At 34.5% G+C, this 21,231-nt stretch overlaps 1 protein-coding gene across 11 annotated transcripts in view; it reads left to right on the forward strand.

The window, feature by feature from the left end:
- Positions 1–21,231, forward strand: part of IMMP2L (inner mitochondrial membrane peptidase subunit 2) — a 462,993-nt gene that overhangs the window by 58,898 nt on the left and 382,864 nt on the right. Inside the window, exons 5-6 of one of the 11 annotated variants that reach the window (XM_090137669.1) lie at positions 10,020–10,054; positions 10,768–11,272. The exons of the other annotated variants lie outside the window; for them this stretch is intronic. Coding sequence (XP_089993795.1) covers positions 10,020–10,054; positions 10,768–10,829 — 97 coding nt within the window. The 3' untranslated portion in view covers positions 10,830–11,272. Of the gene's footprint in view, positions 1–10,019; positions 10,055–10,767; positions 11,273–21,231 lie in introns of those variants that run through there. 11 annotated transcript variants of the gene reach the window in all.

Here is a 21,231-nt window from a genome sequence, read left to right on the forward strand (position 1 = left end):
TGACAACAAAACAGAAAGTGTCAGTACCTCTGCTGAAACTGTAGATGTAGTTGATAGAATACAATTCTTCTTGACTAAAATGATCGGTACAGCCAGATCCAGACCTTTGGATAAAGAACATATTAACTAAAAATTGTATTCTTATTTGGGAAATGAATTGATTTTTTTTTTCTCTGTCTTACTACATTAATATATTCTTGTTTAAATTATTCTGTGATAGTGGTTATTTTGCTTTAATTTTTGCTTTATTTGATCTAATGTATTCAGTTAAAGTATTTTAATTCTACTGTGAATGTTAATTTTCTAAATATTAATCAGATGTTATATTTTGACAAAATGAAAACTGGTGTTATGCGGAAATACAGTGTGGGATGGCAAAGGCTCCTTGAATTTAAACTGTATATAGGGTAGGAAAAAAAAGCAAAGGATGCTGCATGGGGAAGCTTTGTTCTTATCTCCTTGAGGAAGAAAATATTATATTTGCTCAGTGACAATAAATGATGCATAGGAATTAAAAATAATGCCTATCTACTGTTTCAAATAGTTTTATTACTATTTGGAATTGAAAATTCTCCTTGAAGGACAGATGGCAATTACATACTTTCTGAATTGTTTGTTGCCTCAGGCTCTATATGATAAAACATGAAAGATGACAATACGCATTATATTCTCCTTTCATGGAATTAATCACTACTCCCAGGCTACTTCTGTAAGTACTTCATTTAACATAGGTAGTCTGTTCAGATTTAGTTGTTATGCTTTTATAATTAAAAACATTGGTTCCTGTTTGTTTGATTTAAATGTTTGAGGGATGAGTTTAAACTTCAAAGTCAAACCTCTTAAAACTTTCAGTAGTGGCTGTTCTGCTTCTGTCTTCTTCGTATTTTGATTTCATTATAAATGTTGAGTATATTGAATATTCTAGTATTTAGATGTGTTAGAACTGTATCAGTATTTTCTTCTTGCTTAGAATGTTCAATTTTCATATATTCATATATATATTCATATATATATTTATAGCTAACTCCTAACCAATTCCATTCTTCCATTCTGTTCTATTGATAAACAACAATCATGGGCATAGCGTAACATGCTTCAAGAAACTGCAAATCTCTTGAAAAAGCTGTTTCAGAAGACAGCTTATATTTATTACAACGGAAATCAGAAAATAACCTGCATCTCTTTTTGCTTGGTTCGTCTGTACAAGCTTCTGCTGCTTCTGACAGTGCATAGAATCACCAAGACTGGAAAAGACCTCTCAGATCATCCAGTCCAATTATCCACCTATTACCAATATTTCCCCCTAAACCATGTCCCTCAGTACCACATCTAAATGTCTTTTGAATACCTATAGGGATGATGATTTCCCCACCTCTCTGGGCAGCTCATTCCAGTGCCCCAACTCTCTCTCGGAGAAGTATTTCCTAATACTTCCAATATATACTGTCCAATCTGAATCTCCTGACACAACTTGAGAGCATTCTGTCTTGTCCTATTGCTAGTTACATAAGAGAAGAAGCTGACCCCCATCTCACTACAGCCTCCCTTCAGGTAGCTGCAGAGATGCGATAAGGTCACCCCTGAGCCTCCTCTTTTGCAGACTGAAAAATCCCAGTTCCTTCAACTGCTACTCATAAGACTTGTGCTCCAGACTCCTCACCAGCTTCATTGCCCTTCTCTGAACACACTCCAGAGCCTCAATGTTTTTCTTGTAGTGAGGGGCCCAAAACTGAATACAGTACTTGAGATGCAGCCTTGCCAGGGTTGACTACAGAGGGACAATTGCTTCCCTCCTCCTGCTGGCAACACACTACTTCTGATACAAGCCAGGATGCTGTTGGCCTTCTTGCCACCTGGGCACACTGCTGGCTCATGTTCAGCTGGGTGTCAAGTAATACCCCCAAGTTCATTTCTTCTACACATTTTTAAGCCTCTGCCCCAGGCCTGTAGCCTGGAGTTGTGGCCAATGTACAGGACCCAGCACACTTTGTCTTATTTGGGAACTTCATTCCATTGGCTTCAGCCCAGCGGTCCAGCCTGTTCAGATCGCTCTTTAGGGCCTTCCTTCCCCCAGGCAGATCACCACTTCTTTCAACTTGGTGTCATCGCCACTATCTTCCATTTCAGTGGAATTTAGTGCCAGAAAAAGAGAGCAGTGGTGTGACTTATATTAAGCCTTTTTTAAATGGAACCTTCTGTCCTCAGAGACTTGCTTATGGTTGCAAATTTCCTCTATGGTGACTAAAAATGCGCTATGCAAACATATCTGAGAACTACCATTCTACAGTTCCTAGAAGATTTGCAAAATTTCCATAAGCTCTGAATGTTGTATCTGGTCAATGATGTAGCCAAATGGGCATATACTGCCTGGAATGTTTTTTTCTTTTTTTCCTTCCTGTTTTAAATGTCGATCCTACTATATTCATATCCCTTTCATATTGTCAACATTTTGTTGTTCTAATATTACATTCACTGTAAGGCAGCTATCAAGTTAAAGGAAACAGTTCAAGAATATTTTTTCTTGCCTTTATAAAGCTTGGACTCTGTAAATGAATTCTGAACCTCCCATGTTGCCTACTGACAAATATTGCGCATATGAAACTCGTATTATTGTAGGTCATTGAATTCATTTTTAAAATGCCAATTGACATCATTCCCGTAGGGAGTTGTAAGTTGCAGCCTCATATTATGTTCTAGCACAAATGTGGAAATTCACTGTTTTAGAAGGGAGCTCATTTGTAGTACAGAAACAACATGGATCAGGTGATCCCTTTCTAGCGTTTAAATTTAAGATGGAAATAGCAGAGTTTCTAGAGATTTTCACTCTAATTGCATTTTTAGCACTTAGGAGAAAACTGAGATTGCTGTCTGTACTTTTCACAGCAGAATTCACAACTGCAGTTGATTGTTGTATTTTGCATAACCAAAAATGGAAATTAAAGTAGTAGTTAGTATAGACACAGAGATACCAAATGCATGAAGAGAATCAGCCATACACAAGTTTTCCAGCACTGTTTTTGTGAGTGGGTTTTTTTTGACTGGAAAGATCTTTGGGTGTTTCTTGTACATGCTATATTATATCCTGCTGACATATGGCATGCATTTTATTTTCGTCATACAGTCAAAAATAGAGCACTGTAGGTGAGAGATGATCATTAGCCAATAAAATTTGCTTCTTGTTTACTTATACTAATGCTGAGTAGCACTGTGGCACTTAATGGTTTGTCAGTAAATGATTTTGGTTCTTCATGTGTTTTTAAATATGCTAATTTTTATTCTGTAGAGATATGCAATATAATCGGTTTATAAACAAAGCAGGGTTACCTGCTTAGGCCATCCTCCTTTGTAGGATTACACATTATCTTGTCTACATGAAAATTATACCTTGTTTAGGACAAATACAGAAGTTGCAAGAACGGACGCTTTGCTTACTGTTAAAGTGCACAATTTTGTGTGTTCCTGTTGTTCTAAACTTTTTAATAACAGTATTTCTTTTTCCCATAGGTAAGCTTCTTTATTTACAGGAGAGATGTTTCCTATTTGGCACAGTCAGCACAGAGTGATTATGACCCCCTAAAACTTGTCCGTAATGCTCAAATAGTAAATCTTGAATTGGGAATCCTTAGGTATGGGAAATACACTAAGAAAATTTGTTAATGTATTTTTAACTAGGTTATATGTGATGCAGAATATATATATCCTCGGCAACAAGAATAAAGACTTTATAAATATTGGCTTATTTTCCAATTCATATTTCCAATTTAAATGGTTACGTCCCTGAATAAGTAGAATTCTTTTTGACATTCTCCAGTGAGAGACCATATTAATAATGCATATTTCATTTTTTTTCCCACATTTAATTCAAATTTATTTGATTCATTTTGTAGCTTTTCACTGAAAGTGTAGCTTTTAGTAGCACAACATCTTGCCAAGGATACCACAAACTATGCTGAACTTTAAAAGCAGATTTATATGAGTTTTTTTTTTTGTTTACATGGGTTTTGATGAGTTAACAACATAATATCATTTGAGGGAAGAAAAGAGAAGGTGGGAGGGAGGGAGGAAGGGAGGGCAGTGCTTTCTTTGTATTATTCAGACTGCGCAGTGAATTTACATGAGAATTTTATCAGCATTCTTGGTGATATGCCTACTGTGAATGAATTCCCCACAGATGGAAATTTTTTGAACTGTCTTCTTTATCTTTCTTCTTTTGAGATATAGGCTAAAAGGATGGATCTGCCTTTTATGTCTAGAGAATGATACCTTGAGATTTATTTGTCATATATTTCAGACAAGCCTGTCCAGCTGTTGAAAATAAAGGGCAATTTTGCAGACTATTTTGACTTGCACTAGGGGGAGGTTGTGGCCAAGAACTGGGGAGAATAGCCATTTTCTTGACCATCTCTGTTATATTATTGGAAGTGACTTAAAACAGTTCATATTCTGAGCAAAAGTCCTTGTATGTACAAGCAAATTAAAAAAGTTAACGAATTAGGTTAAACAAGTTCAGGGGGAAGGTGCTACACATTTGTGTTGGCAATTCCAGACAGGAGTACAGACTGGAAGAGGAACTCATTGATAACATCTCTACCCAGAAGGACTTGGGGGTTCTGGAGTACGAGAGGCTGGACATGAGGCAGCAGTGTGTGTTGCAGCCCAGAAGGCCAACTGTATTCTGTGGTGCATCAGAAGAGGGGTGGCCAGCAGGGGTGGCCTGCTTTGCCTTGTGAAGGCCCAGCTGGATTACTGCATCCAAACATGCAGCCTCCAGCATAAGAGAGACGTGGAGCTGTTGGAGTGGGTGCAAAGGAGTGTCACAAAGATCGTTAGAGAGCTGGAGCACCTCTCCTCTGAGGCAGAGGAAGCTGGGCTTGTTCAGTCTGGAGAAGAGAAGGCTGCAGGAGACCTAATTGCAGTCTTTCAATACTTCAGAGGGGCTTATAAAAAAGATGTAAGAATCCAGAAAAATTGACTTGTGTGATTATTATTGGCTTTCACGTTCCTTGTCAGAGTTAGAAAATTCTCTGTTAATACTATTATAATAAAACTTACATGTGTAACATAGTAACTTAATATGTGTTGTAGTGCAATTAAAATAGCTCTTCTGTGTGGGTAACTAAGGTGACGCATCATTGAAGTCAAATAGAGGATAACTATTGCTTTGACTTGGAGATACTTAGGATTGTTTTCTTTTCTTTGTTGTTCTTTGCTTAAAAAGATTTAGCAGATTGCAGATGATCAGGCAAAAAGCCAAGCAGAAATATGTTTATTTTAGATGAAAGCTAGAAGAACTGGTAGCCAGCATGTTGTATAATAATGTGATTAACATAATTTCTTTTTCTAAATTGAAAACAGTGCTTTATTCTACATAAAAGCCAGTAATCAATATTTGTAAGAATCTTGTCTATTTTTAATAACTGTGGAACACTAGACTTTTTATATAACTTTGAGTAAATTAGTAACTTTTTTTTTTTTTCTAGCACATGAGAAAGAGAAAACCCAGTGATTGCATTAAGATGCACATTTTTATGATTGTGAAAAGGCACTTTTTTTCTCTTCAGAGGCAGCTACTGTTAGGAGGTAGTATGATTTCTTGGCTTGATTGGTTCTGGCCCCTTTGGAGAAAATTCTGAGAACTACATTAGGAGAAGGTGTAGAATTCATTTTGTATAATCTTGTGAAATCTGAAGGCTGGCACTTTTATCTATAAACATGGTCATCAAAACCTTGCAAGTAAAACTCATTCTACTTCATGTAAACCAACTTTTCACATTGCCTCTTGTATCATAAAAAAAAAAAAAATGTTGTTAGCCAATGTGACTGAAAAAAGACTTACTGAAAGGCAGGAGTGTGTCAGGTAGCTTTTATGCTATTGAATGGCACCTTTAGTTGTCAGCATAGGCACTTGCTGAGAGTTTTGGGAGTGGTAGTAATGAATGTAGGAAAATAGAGTGATAGGATGTTCTTTTTTTTACCTGTAGAGTTCACAGTTTTGTGGGGACGTATCTTTGGTTTAATATTGATTTAAATGATGCATATTTCAAACCATCAACTGTGACTTGCTTTGAAATGTGTATGTAGTTTCCATTTACTGTCACTCATTTTGAAAGCTGCTGACAAATAACATTAATTCTCAGAGTATCTGGTCTAATTCCTGAAGTGTATTTTGACTAAGTGATCTTGTCTGTATGAAGTTTTGGCCTTTTTGACAAATAACCTGACAGATTGGGTTCAAGGTCAGAGCATGAGTTTTAACAGTTTTTCAATGCTTGGCTGTTTCCACAGTCTTACTTGCATGAAAGCCTAATATTTAAAAAGCCTAATATTTAAAAATGCCTAATATTTAAAAATGTCGTATCTCTATATGTCTAATTATCTTGTTTCATCAAAGGAGTGTCATGGTTTTTTTGTATTCTAATTATGAAATAGTTTGAAATCTGAGGTCATTGACCCTCTATGAAAGAAAAAAATCAAGGTGTTTATATTTCCATCTAATAAAAACAGTATTCCAGACCTCAGTATGTATGTTCTGTAAACTTGTTTGTAGTTCCCACAGAAATTCAAATACACAACGAGAATCTGTTAAGTGGCTAGACTGCATATGCATGAAATAACTGAATAATCATTCATGAAATATGCATGCATGAAATTACTGAATATCTATTGATTTCTCATTTTCAAGTGTTGCTTTTGCATAGTGCCTTGGAACTGATAGGTTAATAAGTATATTTTTTCAGTGATTTCTTTTCTTCCTTTTTTTTTTTCTTTGAAGCTTGCTTCACAAAAGATACATGGAACATTTTGTTACAAAGGGAATTTTGGTATAGAAAGCAAAACTAACTGGAAATAATAAAAATATTGAAGTCTGCATGTTTGGAAATATCTTAATAATTAAGACTGAAACTTCTTTTGTTTTGTCGGGTGGTTGACACCCTGCATATAGCAGGGGGGTTGAAACTCGATGATTGTTATGGTCCTTTTCAACCCAGGCCATTCTATGATTTTAAGACATATATGTTGTTAAAATCAGTCAGTAGGTGTAGAAAGATAAATTTCTCCAGGTGGTCACTTAATTATCCCATCAGTTGGATATTTTCAATTTTTGCTTTGTCACTCGAACAGTGAGAAATGCAGGTTTTTAGACTGCCTTTGTGAAACACCTTGTTTTATTTATGAACATGAATATGAAAAGAATTTCTATGCCTGTCTGTATTTCTGACTTCATGTTTTGGATTCTGTTCTCTGACTCAGGTGCCTGAAAGGTAGTCATTATTTTGCTGAATATCTACAGACTTAATTCCTCTATTTTGGGTTGCCATGCTTACATTTAAAAAAAGGCATACATATGTCTGCAGTGGTAATGATGCCAAGTTGGAACACACTCCTTAGCTGCAGGTCCCACATGGGCTCTACATCCTGCTTATAGAAACTGAAGATTCAATGTATAGGCATGTTCTACATGGGGAAAGGAACTTGCCAAAACTCTTCATCCCATCTTCTTTCTTTCAGTTTTCAGCCGTGCTCAAAGATCCACGACCCACTTCTAATATGGTTAGCGTTCTGAAGAAACTGCTAAATTCAAGGACTGAGAAAAAGTCTATAGAGTACAATAATACAAGATAAGGAAGGTTAGAGATGCATACAGCATTGTTGAGATGGGAGTGATAAATAAGTCAAGACAGACACATCAGCATGAAAAGGTATGCCAACATAAAGGGAAAAATGGAGGTAGCAGAAGATAGCAGATCATCACCACTGAGGAGCTATTCCAGGTAGCACTGAGGGATGATTTCCCTTCCAACATGATTGACAGCACTTACAGGGAAAGGACTCTGCATGCCTTGCCTGCGTAGTGATGATAATAATGCTTCGTCTAGTATCTCATGAAATTCTAGACATATATCGTTTGCATTAATCAATAAATAATTTTAGGAATAGTAGTTTATATTTACTGTTTTTTTGTGTGTTATTTTAATTGTGTTTTAAGGCTTATTCTGCTTCCAGTGACTTCTTTGTCCACAGCTAAAGAGTAAAGAGACCTAAAGAAGGAGAGATGCATAGTTTGTTTAAAAAAAAAAAAAAATTTGTTTTCCATTGAAATTCAAAACTGCTTTTTGTGGCCAGTGCTGTCTGTTTTCTGGGTTGACTGGGTGCTTGTGTTTCTGTAGAATTTTTTTTGCTGGAGTTAAAAAAATTTGAATAAATAAATATTGTATCAGTTTGCCATAATCTCTCCCCCAGTGGTAATTTACTGTCCATCATCATACAATGTGAATTGCATTAGTTTAGTTCCCATTTTGAAAAATGTCTTATTAGCCACCTTTTAAGCAGTAGTTTAAATTAAATTGACTCTGAGCCATATTTTAATACAGTATTCCAGCAGTGTGATAATATATCGTGGTGTATAGACATAAATCTGTCTGTAGAAAACCCACATATACAATTGTATATAAATCCACACCATTGTGGTGGTGTGGTTTTTAAGATCCACAACCAACCAGTCTGAATATATTGAATTCACTTTTGCTGTAGCAGTGAAGAAATCAATTCTGTAGTTCTACACGTAACAAGTATCATAAGAATCAGACTTAAGATGCCACTGTGGTGATTTAAAAACAAATTATTTCACATGGATTGGAGAAAAATAACTGAATGCAAAAGCAGGTGAAGTAGTAGAGAAAATAATTCCAAGTTATCTTTTCTTAAAAGAAAATGTTAATGGTATATAACAGTAGTGTTGTTCAGAAAAAGCCTTCCCACTGCCTTTTCAGTTGCAAACTCTTAATTATATCTTACTCATCTAAACTAACAATGATCTTCGTAACGTTTGTGTCTCTTTTTATGTTTTTAGCTACTGCTGTATATAGTATTGTCAACTATCTGTTGTGTATCGTGGTATACATAATTTCTCAGAACTTAAACTTGAAAAGATATATAAGATTATCTATTATAAGATAATATATGCTAGTATATTATGTTAAAACTAGCATGCTATTTATAATGTGCACCTCATCACATCTAGTCTCTAACTGTAGTGGAGGAGGATAGGAATATTACATATTGTTTACAAATTGTTTGTTGTTGTTGTATGTATGTTTCTCTCTTTACAGAATCAGGTCAATGAAAACCATAATGTAATTTCCTGTATAAAAGAGTTTGCATTTCCTTTTTTCTCTGAGATGGTCTGTAAACACAGAGACTGGGTTTCTGTCTCCTCATACCCATATGATTTATTTTCTGAGTAGGGTTCTCTGATTTTTCCTAAGCCTTTGATCAGAGCTCTTTTTCCAAGATTACAGGAAATAAGTAGTTGAAGAACTGTGCAGTATTGAATTTGTATTTAATGTAGAAGAACTGGAAGAAAGTTAATGGCATTTAAAAAAAAACTTTGTGGGTGGGAGTGTGAAGAGTAGATGATATTTTTAAAATATGTATAAGACAAGTAGACAATACTGAGAACAAAATTGAGAAGAAACCAAATTGTTTCATATCATACATATGTGAATACATTATTATATTCATGTGTATTCATGTAATGAAAGGTCAATTTACTTTTTTTCAAGTCCTCACGTATGTTGCACTGAGAATGTAGGAAACTCAGAAACTCATCCTATATAACATTGGTCGAGTGGAGATATTAAAGGTGAAGAAAAGGAGGTTCCATGTGTTTTTCAAAAAGCCTTGTGATGAAGACAGAAAAACCTGAGTTTTATTAGTCTAGAGGAAAAAAAAAAAAAAACAAAGAAAAAAAAAAAAGATGAAGTGGAAATGTGACATTCTTGATGTAAAGAGCAAATTGGACAAAGTATAGCCAGAAATAAGTGAAGTATTATTGGTTCTGCATCAATGCAAGAAGGCTAGGCTGGATCATCTCCCTCCCTTCCAGTCTTAATTTTCTGTTAACTCAGTCTTCCATCCAAAAGAACTGCACCATTGTCTGAGATTAAAATTGATTTTTGACCATAGACACTTGCATCCTACACTCCTTAATGATGCTAGTTCCTTTTGTTAACCTGCAGAGATGGAAAAGGGCACAAGCGCGTGCTGTTCACAGGTTGGTAGTTTTCTATTATTACTCAACATATGCAGCAGGCTGAATCTTCATTGTCAGATTTCATGGTTAAAATTATTTTCCAGTAGTAATTCGTTGGATGTTATGCTGCAGCTTTTGCTTTCAGAAATTATTTTTAAGCTATTATTTTTATGTTTGTTGCTTAATGCAAATGTGCTTGCCTGGAGTAGTGTAAGAAAATGAAGTAAAACCCCAAACATTTAGTCTGTACGGTGATTGCAAATGTGCAAAGCTGCTTGACTGCAAATGTTTGATTGCCTAAATGTGGAAAGCTACAGTAATTCAAGTAAATAGTATACAAATTTAAAAATCAACTACATATATTAGCCAGGTGTCTGTCACTTGAATTAAAGTGTTCCACATTGGATGAGAAGAACACGTTTATATCTTAATACCAGTTCTTGTTTAAATATTTTAGGTGCCTTGATGCATCTTACTCAGCCTGCAGCTTTTGGCACTGTTTGGGGAAACTCTTTTTATGTTTTATTCACTTCATCTTACATTATTTGTAAATCTAAGATCATTAGAGTAGCTGACAGAAAAAGAAGGAAAGTTTTTCATCTTAATTAATATTTGATGCTTGTGTGTAACTCCTAATGGTACCAAACTGGGAACTGTGTAAAGAACAAGCTATTAAATGATCATTTTTACTGAGAAATATCTGTTTTTGTTTTTTTTTTTTTTAATTAATTAAGTTCTAAGCGGCATGGGCTTTCCCAGGTCTGCTTCAAGAAAGAAAGCTATCAAAACAGGTTAGTAAATCCAATCTCTCTTTGCATACTTTAAATCTGTGCCTAAGTTATATATGAGAAATGTTTCAAATTCCTTTAACTCAAGCTATTTATAGTTGTTTGTAAACAGCAGGAAACAGAAATTCCAAAACACAGCAAGAAATGTTTCTGTGAAAAAATGGTAGCGATCAACAAACAGCAGTGCACCTCCCCCCAAAATAAACAAAGCAAAAAACCCAAACACCATGATCAGAAGCGGCACAGTAAGTTAAACACGCAGTAGTTTTTCATCTTAATGTGATGTGAGCAAAACAAGAGAATACATTTTTTCTCCTTTTGATTGTGTGGCATTAATAAAGCTTGAGAGTTGCATATAGTATTTATAGCTGTAGTTTCATTTTGGACTCCTTTCTTTGTTTCTTAAAATTAGAATAAAATACTTTACTTCCTTCTGAAGTTTTATTTTCCAGTTAGGAGCATATATTCCTTGAAAAGAAAAATTTTAAGAAAAATGATACTGACTACACAGCAAAAGTTCTGCTGGCTGCTGCTGGTTTTTTTTTTTTTTTTCTTTTTTTACATCTATTATTGCCAAGAGTATTCTGTCTTTTGATCACAGACTTGAGAGGAGGCAACAAAAAGCAGTATTTATGAGTCCAATAGGCAAAGCAAAACATAAGTTTATTTCTGTCTTTTTCATGCTGTTTGTCTGATAAGGATCAGCTTCAAGTGTATCTTTTATTGTTCTTGCTATTTTGATTTAACAGATGCATTTCTTTTTAAAGGACCTGAATATACCCAGAGTGCTTTAGTATATATTATGGACTCGGTATAGATTTGGTAAAAAAAAATAAAAATAAAAAAATCTAATGTGAAATCACAAAGAAGTGGCTAAGCCAACATCAAAATCTGTTTTCCTTGCTTTGACTTCAGAACTGAGCATCAGGCTTTGTGATGTGACTTGCTCAAATTCACAGGAAAAGTTACTTGTGCTATTTTTTCTTACCATGCCTCCATATTACCCAGACCTTGGGGATGTTTGTAGGATCATACAATGGCTTGGGTTGGAAGGGACGTCAAGGATCATCAACCCCCCTGCTGCAGGCATTTTGTCAGTATATTGGTCTAAAACCTAGTTTATATCAGCATGCACCTTTCTGTATTTCAGTATGTTTCTTAGAAGGCTGTTTAATGTTTGCTGAGAATGCTGCTGCTCATTCTCTTTTGAAGATCATAAACTATAAATGCACAGAATAAGCAGTAATATGCAGCAGAATTCTGCAGTATCTTATTAATTGTATTTATTCGTGATTTTTTAAAAATAACTAATATATTTAGTAATTCATTGACTTAGCTTTATCACACTAGTGTTCCAGGGCAAACCCATAGTCTCAAGTATTGCCATTGTAGGGGTGCTGCTGATATGAAAAGAGCAAAATAGTTAAAAGTTCTGTGCAAACAGAACTCCTGATCTGAACTTAGGTCTGCTGATCATAACTTCTTGCTGCTTGGTCTTTGTCATTCTGAGGATTTGAGGTATCTTTACTGTCAGAAATATTCCTTCTTTTGCAATGTAATGTCTAGATTATATCTTATTTAAATGTATCTGTCTGAAAAGGAGATTTCTGATAAAACTTAGTCATCTAGACCTCCTTTGTAATTGACAAGACAAGCAGGTTATCTTGTTTTAAAAGACATCAGTTATATCTGGGATGATTTGCAATCTTTTGGTGCTTGTCTGAGCCAGTCAGTTGGATGAAGGATCTGGCTGAGTAGCTTAGACAAGCCCATCTTGTAGATTGCTGAAGGTAAGTGTGATGGATTTGACACATACGGCACTTATGTGCAGTACTGCAGACTTAGAGTGAACCACACAGTTAGCTTAAAGGATAATAATTGCTCTATGTGTAAGTTCCAGTTATAAAATAATGAACTCTATTAAAGTCTGAAAAAAGGAGCAAGCTGTATGTAGTTAGTTGCATGCAAATTGCACAAAGACAATCACATGTAAATAGACCGGGAATTTCAGAAAATCTCATCAAGATGTGAGAATAACATTAATTTGAAGGGGCTTGTTGATTTCTAATATGTGAAAATACCCAGAAGTGAGAAACATTTGAATTGCTGGTGTGTGGTAAAGGAAAATGAGTATCTGTCCTGGATTATAGCTTCACATTGAGTAGACATCACTGAAAGGGAGAAGAGAAAAAAAATAAAAATAAAATACCTTTCAGCCTAGAAAAGGAGCAGATTCTACTATGGGAAACAAATGCTAGTATATGCATTAAGATATACTGAAGAAGTAGGGCACTATAGTATCTTGTTTTCATTGATTTACTGCATAACTATATGGGAACATTTAATGAAATAGCTGAAGAGTAATTAATAAATGATAAAAATAAATACTTTTTCAAGTACTGAGAAAATGACAGCAGTATCAGTTTCATTTGGCTACTATATTGCCAATTGGAAACTATTGGTTTCTATAACCAATTGGTAACTATAAAAAGGCTTGATTGTCTAGGTCAAATGAAGGAATAACATTACAGTGTAGAATGTTAGAATTAAAGCTAATATTTGAGAAAATATGCTTCTTGTTAAACGGAATTATGTCCCAAAACACATTGATTTTCCCCAGTATCCTCCACTAAGTCATCGTGTTTGTCTTCATTCATTCATAAGATGTGACTGAATTTCCAAGATGTGTAGTGAACAGTATGAATATAAACATATGACATTGTTTGGCACATTTTTGGATGTTCTTTTGTGAAAAAACCTGTTCAGTGTTAAACACAAGCATGGGGGAGGTAGAGAACTGGTGAAAAAAGGGGGGAATCTTTTTTTTATTTTCTCAATCTCAAAATATGACAGAATACTATTCCAAATTCTTAGGGAAATAATTAGCAAAATTGATAGGCTTCCTCATTTTATGAGTTTTTGTTGGTCAAACAAGTAGTGTGACCTTACAGAGACTGATGTAGGAGAATATATGGTGCACAGTTTAACCAGTTTTTTAAATAATATGAAGTTCAAACTCATTATGTATGGAAAGGCTGGTTTCTATTTAGAAGAGCTTTATTCTGATCAGAAAAATGATGTATAAAGTTGGTTTGTGCTGCATTATTAATTTAGAATTGTGAGTATTGATAATGAACAAAAGAATTTTCTGCCTGAGAGGTTTCTCTCTCTCAGAAGTGCTATGTGGGTGGCTTCTTGTTCTTCCATGTATGAGTCAAAACATATTGCTGCACTTAGAGCAATAGTAGAAGATTATAGAAGGATTTATATAGCTGAACAGAAAACATACAATGTGGGTAGACAAGTAACATTTCGTTTTTCCCGTTAGTTCCATTTTAAATAGCTGACTATCCGTTTGCAGTTTACTCTGGTCATTCCTGGAAGTGAATTTCTGACACCCCGCAGAAAATTTTCAGTTTTCCAGGTATCCCAAGCAATTATCATTTTTAAAGTAGATTTTGGTTGTCTTTGGAATTAACTATTTTATACAGTCACTAAGGGAAATGTATTACAAGTGTTGGGAATGCATTACAGAGTGCAAAACTAGATGCACATCCAAAATACATCCATTACATAGTGGTTTTGGTTTATAAAATGAATCGATTCAAACTTTCAGCTTAATGCATATCTAGATTTATTAAGAGAGAAGACCTTTCTGTAATATAAAATAATCAATAAAGTGAAATAAGATGTACTCATATACTGTTGAAGAATAAACTTTAGTTTGAGGCTATAGTCTGTTTTCTTTATGCTATGTTAATTTTCTCTCAGTATCTTAATTGAACCCCTTTTACAGGGGCTTAAGCGTAGAATACCTACAAAATTTCCACTATCAACTCAATTAATAATCTCATATAAATATAAAATGTCATTATATTTATCTGTATTAGTTTTATAGACTTCGGTATTTAGCCATATACATGCAGTACTACTATTTTGTCAACCTGTCAGGAATCTTAATACTGAGATTATTTAATAAGACTTTTAAAATATCGATACAACATTAATTATCTTCTCAACCTTTCTGAGTCATCGAGTTGATGATAATAGTTGAGAAAAGCTGCTGCATAGCTTTTTAAAAGCAACCAGTAATCCTTACCTGCTACTTTTTAATGCATGTATGTTTAGTATCTTTCATTACAAGACACTCAGTAGTTACTGCTGGGGTGGAATTTTGGTGTAAGCTGATGTCAAATGTATTAATTTAATTCTTCGGATCACAGGACAAAGCTATTTTTTAGATGTCGTAAGTCATTCAAGTGGTATGCATCATCTACAATTAAACATAAAATTTGCAAAAGAGCAAGATAATTATAGAGTGTGTAGGCTTCTACATATTTCCAGTAGGCAGCATAAAGGAAAAAGAGGAAATTAAAATTAGGAAAAGTGTTTGGAGAAAAGGAAGCTTGAAGACGCAAAAGTACATGCATTGATTATTTCTTGTATTTCATCCAACCTTCTTTCGTATTTCAGTTCTGTGAAATTAGCCCTAGAGAACTTGTGAGTTTTCTGGATTTTACCTATCTTTATTTGTGGTTAATTTTATCCATTCTTCCATATTATAATTAGATAATTTTATTATAATAAAGTAGTCATTGACCTCTATGGTTATGGAGGTAAAATGTGCCAAGGAAGGTAACTAGAGCATCACTTAAATGCAGTAGAACTTTTTATTATCTATGTGATCAATTCTGTTGTTCATTATATTTGTTCAGAGTTTAACTAAATATCAGTATGCAAACTACTCTAATGGGGAACAGATCATATAGTTCTGTCTTATTTTCTTCAATGGCTGAGGTACGAAGTTTTCTTACATATTTAAGTTCTAGCTGATTGGGTTACAGGTTTTCAAAAAATCCTTTTTGTTTTATAGTGCACCATCTTTGTCCAGTTGATTTCACTGACACCCAGATTTGAGCTTTGACAAATGAGTTAGGTCAGTACAATCTATTGAAACCACAGGGCAGCGTAATGAGGGAAAGGAACAGTGTCAGATGAATTTCTTCTTGGTTTATTTCAAGCTTCTCTTGTATTTATATATATTTAAATTCAATCCTCACTCCTTTCATCTTGTTCTTCCAGCTAGTTGATGTTTTACTATGTCATATAATAGCTAGGAAAGCCAAGATGGGTGAGAATGCATTCATTTCTGTAGAAGTTGATCCACTGGTAATTTTGCAGGATTAATTTGGTAACCTTAGACCTTCCCAGAAAATAAATGTGCTTTGTTGTCCAGGATGTTATATATTTCTCTAATTCAATAATTCATATAGTAAATATACACATATATATACATATATATATATATTCTGTATAAATGGATGGAGAGTTTCCTAATTGTTCCTTTTAATCACCCCTCCATCACCAACTGCATGCAAGATCAAGGACAGAAGCTGATGTTGGTGTTATCTCTGATTACTACCAATTTAAATTAAGATTTATAAAGCATAGTGACTTATTTTTCAGTGACAGGAGAACGAAATGGCTCGTTTTAAAGTTTAGGTATTAAGCATTCTAGATGAATTCTGCTTTCTTACATCTAGGCATTTATTCATCAGTAGCTGCTCTGTACAAAAGCACAGATGCTGCATGCCTCTGTCTATTCTGCATTTTTGTCAATAATTCTTTGAATTACATGTTTAAAATGAAATTTAGGTCCAATGATAATGTTCCTTTTAATCTTGATAGCAGCCCAGTTTGCTCTTCTTTCTCTGTTCTCCCCTTTCTGAAAATCTCCATAAGTCACAGTTAGAAAAAGCGTCTTTTGTTCATCTTTTGAGCATAGATTCCTGTTTGTGTTCTTTTTACTTATTTTCCATTATTTCTGAGTATCAAAATCATGAACTTCAGGCAAATTACTTAAGATTTGCACAAGTATTCAAGTAGTTGAGTCCCACTGCAATTGTGCTGACATTTCTGCACCTTTTTTAATGCACTTAATAGACAAGAATATGTAAAGCTCTTTTTGATAAGTGATATTCTGTTGAGTGAAACTCACATCCTTTAACATTGTGTTATCTACTGATAAAAGTTTTCTAGGTGATAATTGAGATTTTTAATTCATTATTTTCTTGTTTTTGAATAGTTAGGGCTTTCATTTGTGCAGTTGTTTCTCATGTCGAGTTATGTAATATCCAGGACAATGAATATCCAGGTGTGGTGATTGCAGCAGTGCTCACTGTTCCAAAGAAAGAAGGGGATTCGGAAGCTGCTTTGCCTATTTTGGACCTTCTCTTTAGATTTGAGGTGTTGATTGTGCCTTGATTCAGAAAAGAAAGTGAATGAATGATGAGCTAAACTGTCATGCTTCTTCTCTGCTTTACATGCAGTCATTGCAGGTCCAGGCTTAAAGGCTGTATACCTGTTCTTTTCTCTGTTACAGAATGATCAAAGATGAAGCTAAAATACCTTTTCAGCTTATGAGAGGCAATAGCTTTTCAAAACCAGAACATTTAAGATGCCTCAGAATTCTTTGCAGGGGTTTATGTTAATCTGTCATGTAGAAAAGAAGCTGCAGTGGGTATATTTCCAACCTCAGGAGTACAAACAGACAGTCTGTAAGTAGTCTAAGATCAGCAAAAGCATCAGTGATCTGTGTGAATGGAGTAAAATTTGCATAATGAGTGAGATGTATACAGTTATTCTTCTGAAATCAATTTTCTAGGAGGAAAAAATGATTAATGAGAGAATTTTAAAGATAACCATGCCCATGTGAAAAGTATTCCGCTAAATTTTATATTTTGGTGTAAATACCCTTTTGGCTTAGGACAACGTTTCCTTTGGGTTGATTGAGAAAAAATTTTGGTCTTTAGTGAAATTCATGAATATATTCAACTGATTACTGTTACAAATGATGCAATTTATTGTTTTAAGAAGAAAAAAAACTAGTGGGAGTCATCTGTTTTAAATACATTCCCCTACTGTGTAAGGTCTGTAAACTGTCAGTCAGACTTAAATATTTGTTTCTTTTGCTGCTTCTGGATTTTAAAAATGATCCCATTACATTTAAAAAAAAGTGAAAAAAATTGTTCTTACAGAATTAGTCTAAATCAAGTAGGTGTAGGTGAAGCATCTGAATTGCATTGAATAAATGACCATTAAAGCCTTTAACTCATTGATACTAATCACATTTCAAATTGAGCAGAGCTTTATTATCTTTGGTTATCAGTGTAAGCAGTCATGTTCTTTAGGCAGGGATATCCACATGTTTACATTTGGACTTCTGAGTCACAGTTTAGAACATGATGTGTTGGTTCTGTATAGCCTGCCTCCACTGAGTTTTGTATACGTCCTTCTGTTATTTTTGTATTACGATTTGCTGTTGAGGACCATGAAATCCAGCAGTATCTGTTGTCTGGTGTGAAATGAATAACCTTATGGGAAAGATAGGTGATAACCTTCCAGGAGCACAGAATAAAACAGTATTGTAGGATTGCTGAAATTGAGAATCATAAAAAAAACTTTCCAGAAGATGAAGTATTTCATTATATTTGTATCATTGTGAGAATCTGAAGAGTTTTAACTATCTCTTTCCCTACCATGTTTAAGCAGAGCAAGTTACCACAATATGAAGTGATTTAGATGGATCTGCACGCAGTTTATTTTATTTCATATTGTTTATTTTAAACTTCATTTTAATAAACAACAGTTTGCAATTTAAAATCAATCTTACTCATTATTGATTATATTTCAGAAATGAACATATACCGCCTTTTACTTTAAAGAGTTATTAATGTAAAATTCACTTAAAAGATTGTGAGCTTAGCTTAGTTTGCCACAGCAGTAATCTGTTCAGTATGGAATTCTTTTTAAAGCTCCTATAGTTTTAAATTCTCTCTCTCTCTCTCTCTCTCTTTTTTTTTTTTTTTCCCATAAGCTTAAGGTGCAAAAGTATATATCAGTGCTTCATGTGTATGGTGTAAGAACTCCTGTTACTTTGAACCTCTGTCATCCTCAAAACAGCATGGATTGTCTGCATATTCTATTTTACAAGGTCTTGTCAGTTAAACCAGACATTTTGGAACCAACTTGTTTCATCCACAGTACTTCTTTCTGTGGATTTTCACTTTGATAACAGTACATCATCATTCTCAGAATCTCCCTGCAGCAGTTATCTTGTATTCTTGCCTTGTTTTGAAATTATTTTATGATAGTGGTGGCTGCAGAGAGGAAGAAATACCTCAGTTAAGAGCTCCGTTCTGCTATCAGAAAATGTAAGAGGTGAAAGGGAGGTCCCTGACAGGAGAGGGGCTGTGCTCTACTGCTGCTGTTTTAAGCAGGATAAGAGAGTTGGACTCTCCTTTCTACATCTTAAGAAATTATTAGCGTAACCTCAAAGAAGTCCTCAAGCGTCTTCCTCATAAGTTCCTGGAACAGCATCCTTTTATCTGAATGTTAGCACTTGTGCTAGAACATAGTGGAAAATGGTACACGTTGTTGTTACTGTATGTTTCTTACTGTATGAAAAAATATATTCTCTGCTGGCAGTCATCCTAGAACTTAATGAAAACCAGATTTTGCTTATTAAAAGTTGGAATTCTGTTGGGAGACGAATGCTTAAACATAAATAACTACATGTAGGCATTCAAGAAATGAGGTATTTAAAGTCTCATGATGAACAGTGGAAAACTTGTCAGTGCTGTCAGTAATGTGTAGAAAGCAGATGGATGCTTACATAGACACTAAATTCAGGTTTGTGAACTTGAAACTTCAGTGTCTTAGTCTTCATCTCAAAAACAAACAGCAACAGCAATAAATAAACAACAAAAAAGCCCCATGCTGCGTATCTTTATTCTTTTGTTTGTAAGTCATGTAGGTATGTAATTGATTTGTTTGAGAGAGGACACTGAACATTCTACTGTTATTGGAGTGTTTTAGCTAACTTTAAATATGTATATGTATGTATGTATGTATAGTGGCTTTGTTACCAGAATGTTTGTTTGTGTTTCCTCTACAATTTTGTGTTAGGAAGTTACAAGCCAAAATGACAAGTCAACTGGTTGAATAGAGAACATCGGTGGTTAATTAGTCAAACAATTTTCATTTGTCTCTTTTCAGTTTAACATCAATGAAAGGAATGCTGTTTCTGAATGTGGACAGGACAATTATGGGGATTAAATCAAACATAAGCATTGTCGAATTATTGCATTTATAACACATTTAATGGGTTGGAACTTAATGAACACCTTTTGGTTTCACATAGAAGCTCTCTGAAGAAATAGAGTCTGGAATGTACTTCTAAAACTCATTAATCTGACAGAATTTTCTGTGCTCAAAGTGATCCAAACTTGACTGGGATTTTAATTTGAATGAGCTCTTAGTAAAACTTCCCTATTTTTTGTTGCTGTGATATGTTGACAATGGAGAAAACTATTCTACATAGCTTTTCAGTTTCCACTCGTCCTGCAAGGTATCCATACCATTTTTGAAAGTCATATACTTTGAAGTATAATTAAAGCCAGGTTCCTTAATTTATATCATTGCTACTGTCTTCCAGTATAAAAGTGATTGCAATGTTATTTTTTCCCCAAACTATTTAAATAATTTATTCAATTAAAATCTGTCATATTCATATATTGAACTCGAAATATTTATGTTTAGAATCAATTTTTATTTCTGTTCTAGTCAGCATACATTCTTCTGTAACTCTGATTTTCCCATACATGTCTACAAGAGTTTGCACATGGGACTTTTAAAATCTTTTTGACTTGGTGAGTAAAGCATGGGCAGCCAGCAGCTGGCACATAATCATATGATACCTGTGCAATAGATCAGTACCTTCCAGAAGTGTAATCTCTGTAGCTGTGTTCTTGTACATACCACTGCAGTTTCCCAGACAATCAGCATGGCTGCTTCAGAGGCATCACTTGTCTCACTACATGTAAATCAAACCAATAAACTGGATAACTAGTCATCATTTGGAAGGATTTGTTCTGCTTGGTTTTTGTTTGCTTTTTTGCTTTTTTTTTTTTTTTTTTTTTTCTGAGAAAGTTTTAAATCAGATAGATTCCATAATTCAGGTCTTTGGTAGCTTCACAGTGCTCAATCATGATTGGGTGGAGTATTGAAGGGAAGGTGAAGGGTGGGAGCTGAAGGGTGAGGAGATTAATTTCTTCACATGGTGAGAGCTGAATGATGTTAGTTTGTCCTTGAAATCACAGGACAAGTCTGCCGCATTTCAAATGGCAAGTGTGTCTGTCTGTGTGTGGGTGTTCAGTACTTGCTGAGAATATGGAGTTTGCTGTACATATGCTATGTAGTATAAGCTCATGTGTTTCTGTATAGGCTTTTCCAATACAAGTGGGAAAAGATTTTCATTTTGCAGTGAAATTTTCAGCTTGATGTCTTCCTTTAGGTTTCAATTTTAAGTTGCAGCTCAGCTAAGTACTGGTTACCCATTAATCATATAAG

The sequence above is a fragment of the Phasianus colchicus genome, chromosome 1 (genome assembly GCF_987193195.1).
Source record: "Phasianus colchicus chromosome 1, bPhaCol1.hap1.1, whole genome shotgun sequence".
Taxonomy (NCBI): Eukaryota; Metazoa; Chordata; class Aves; order Galliformes; family Phasianidae; genus Phasianus; species Phasianus colchicus.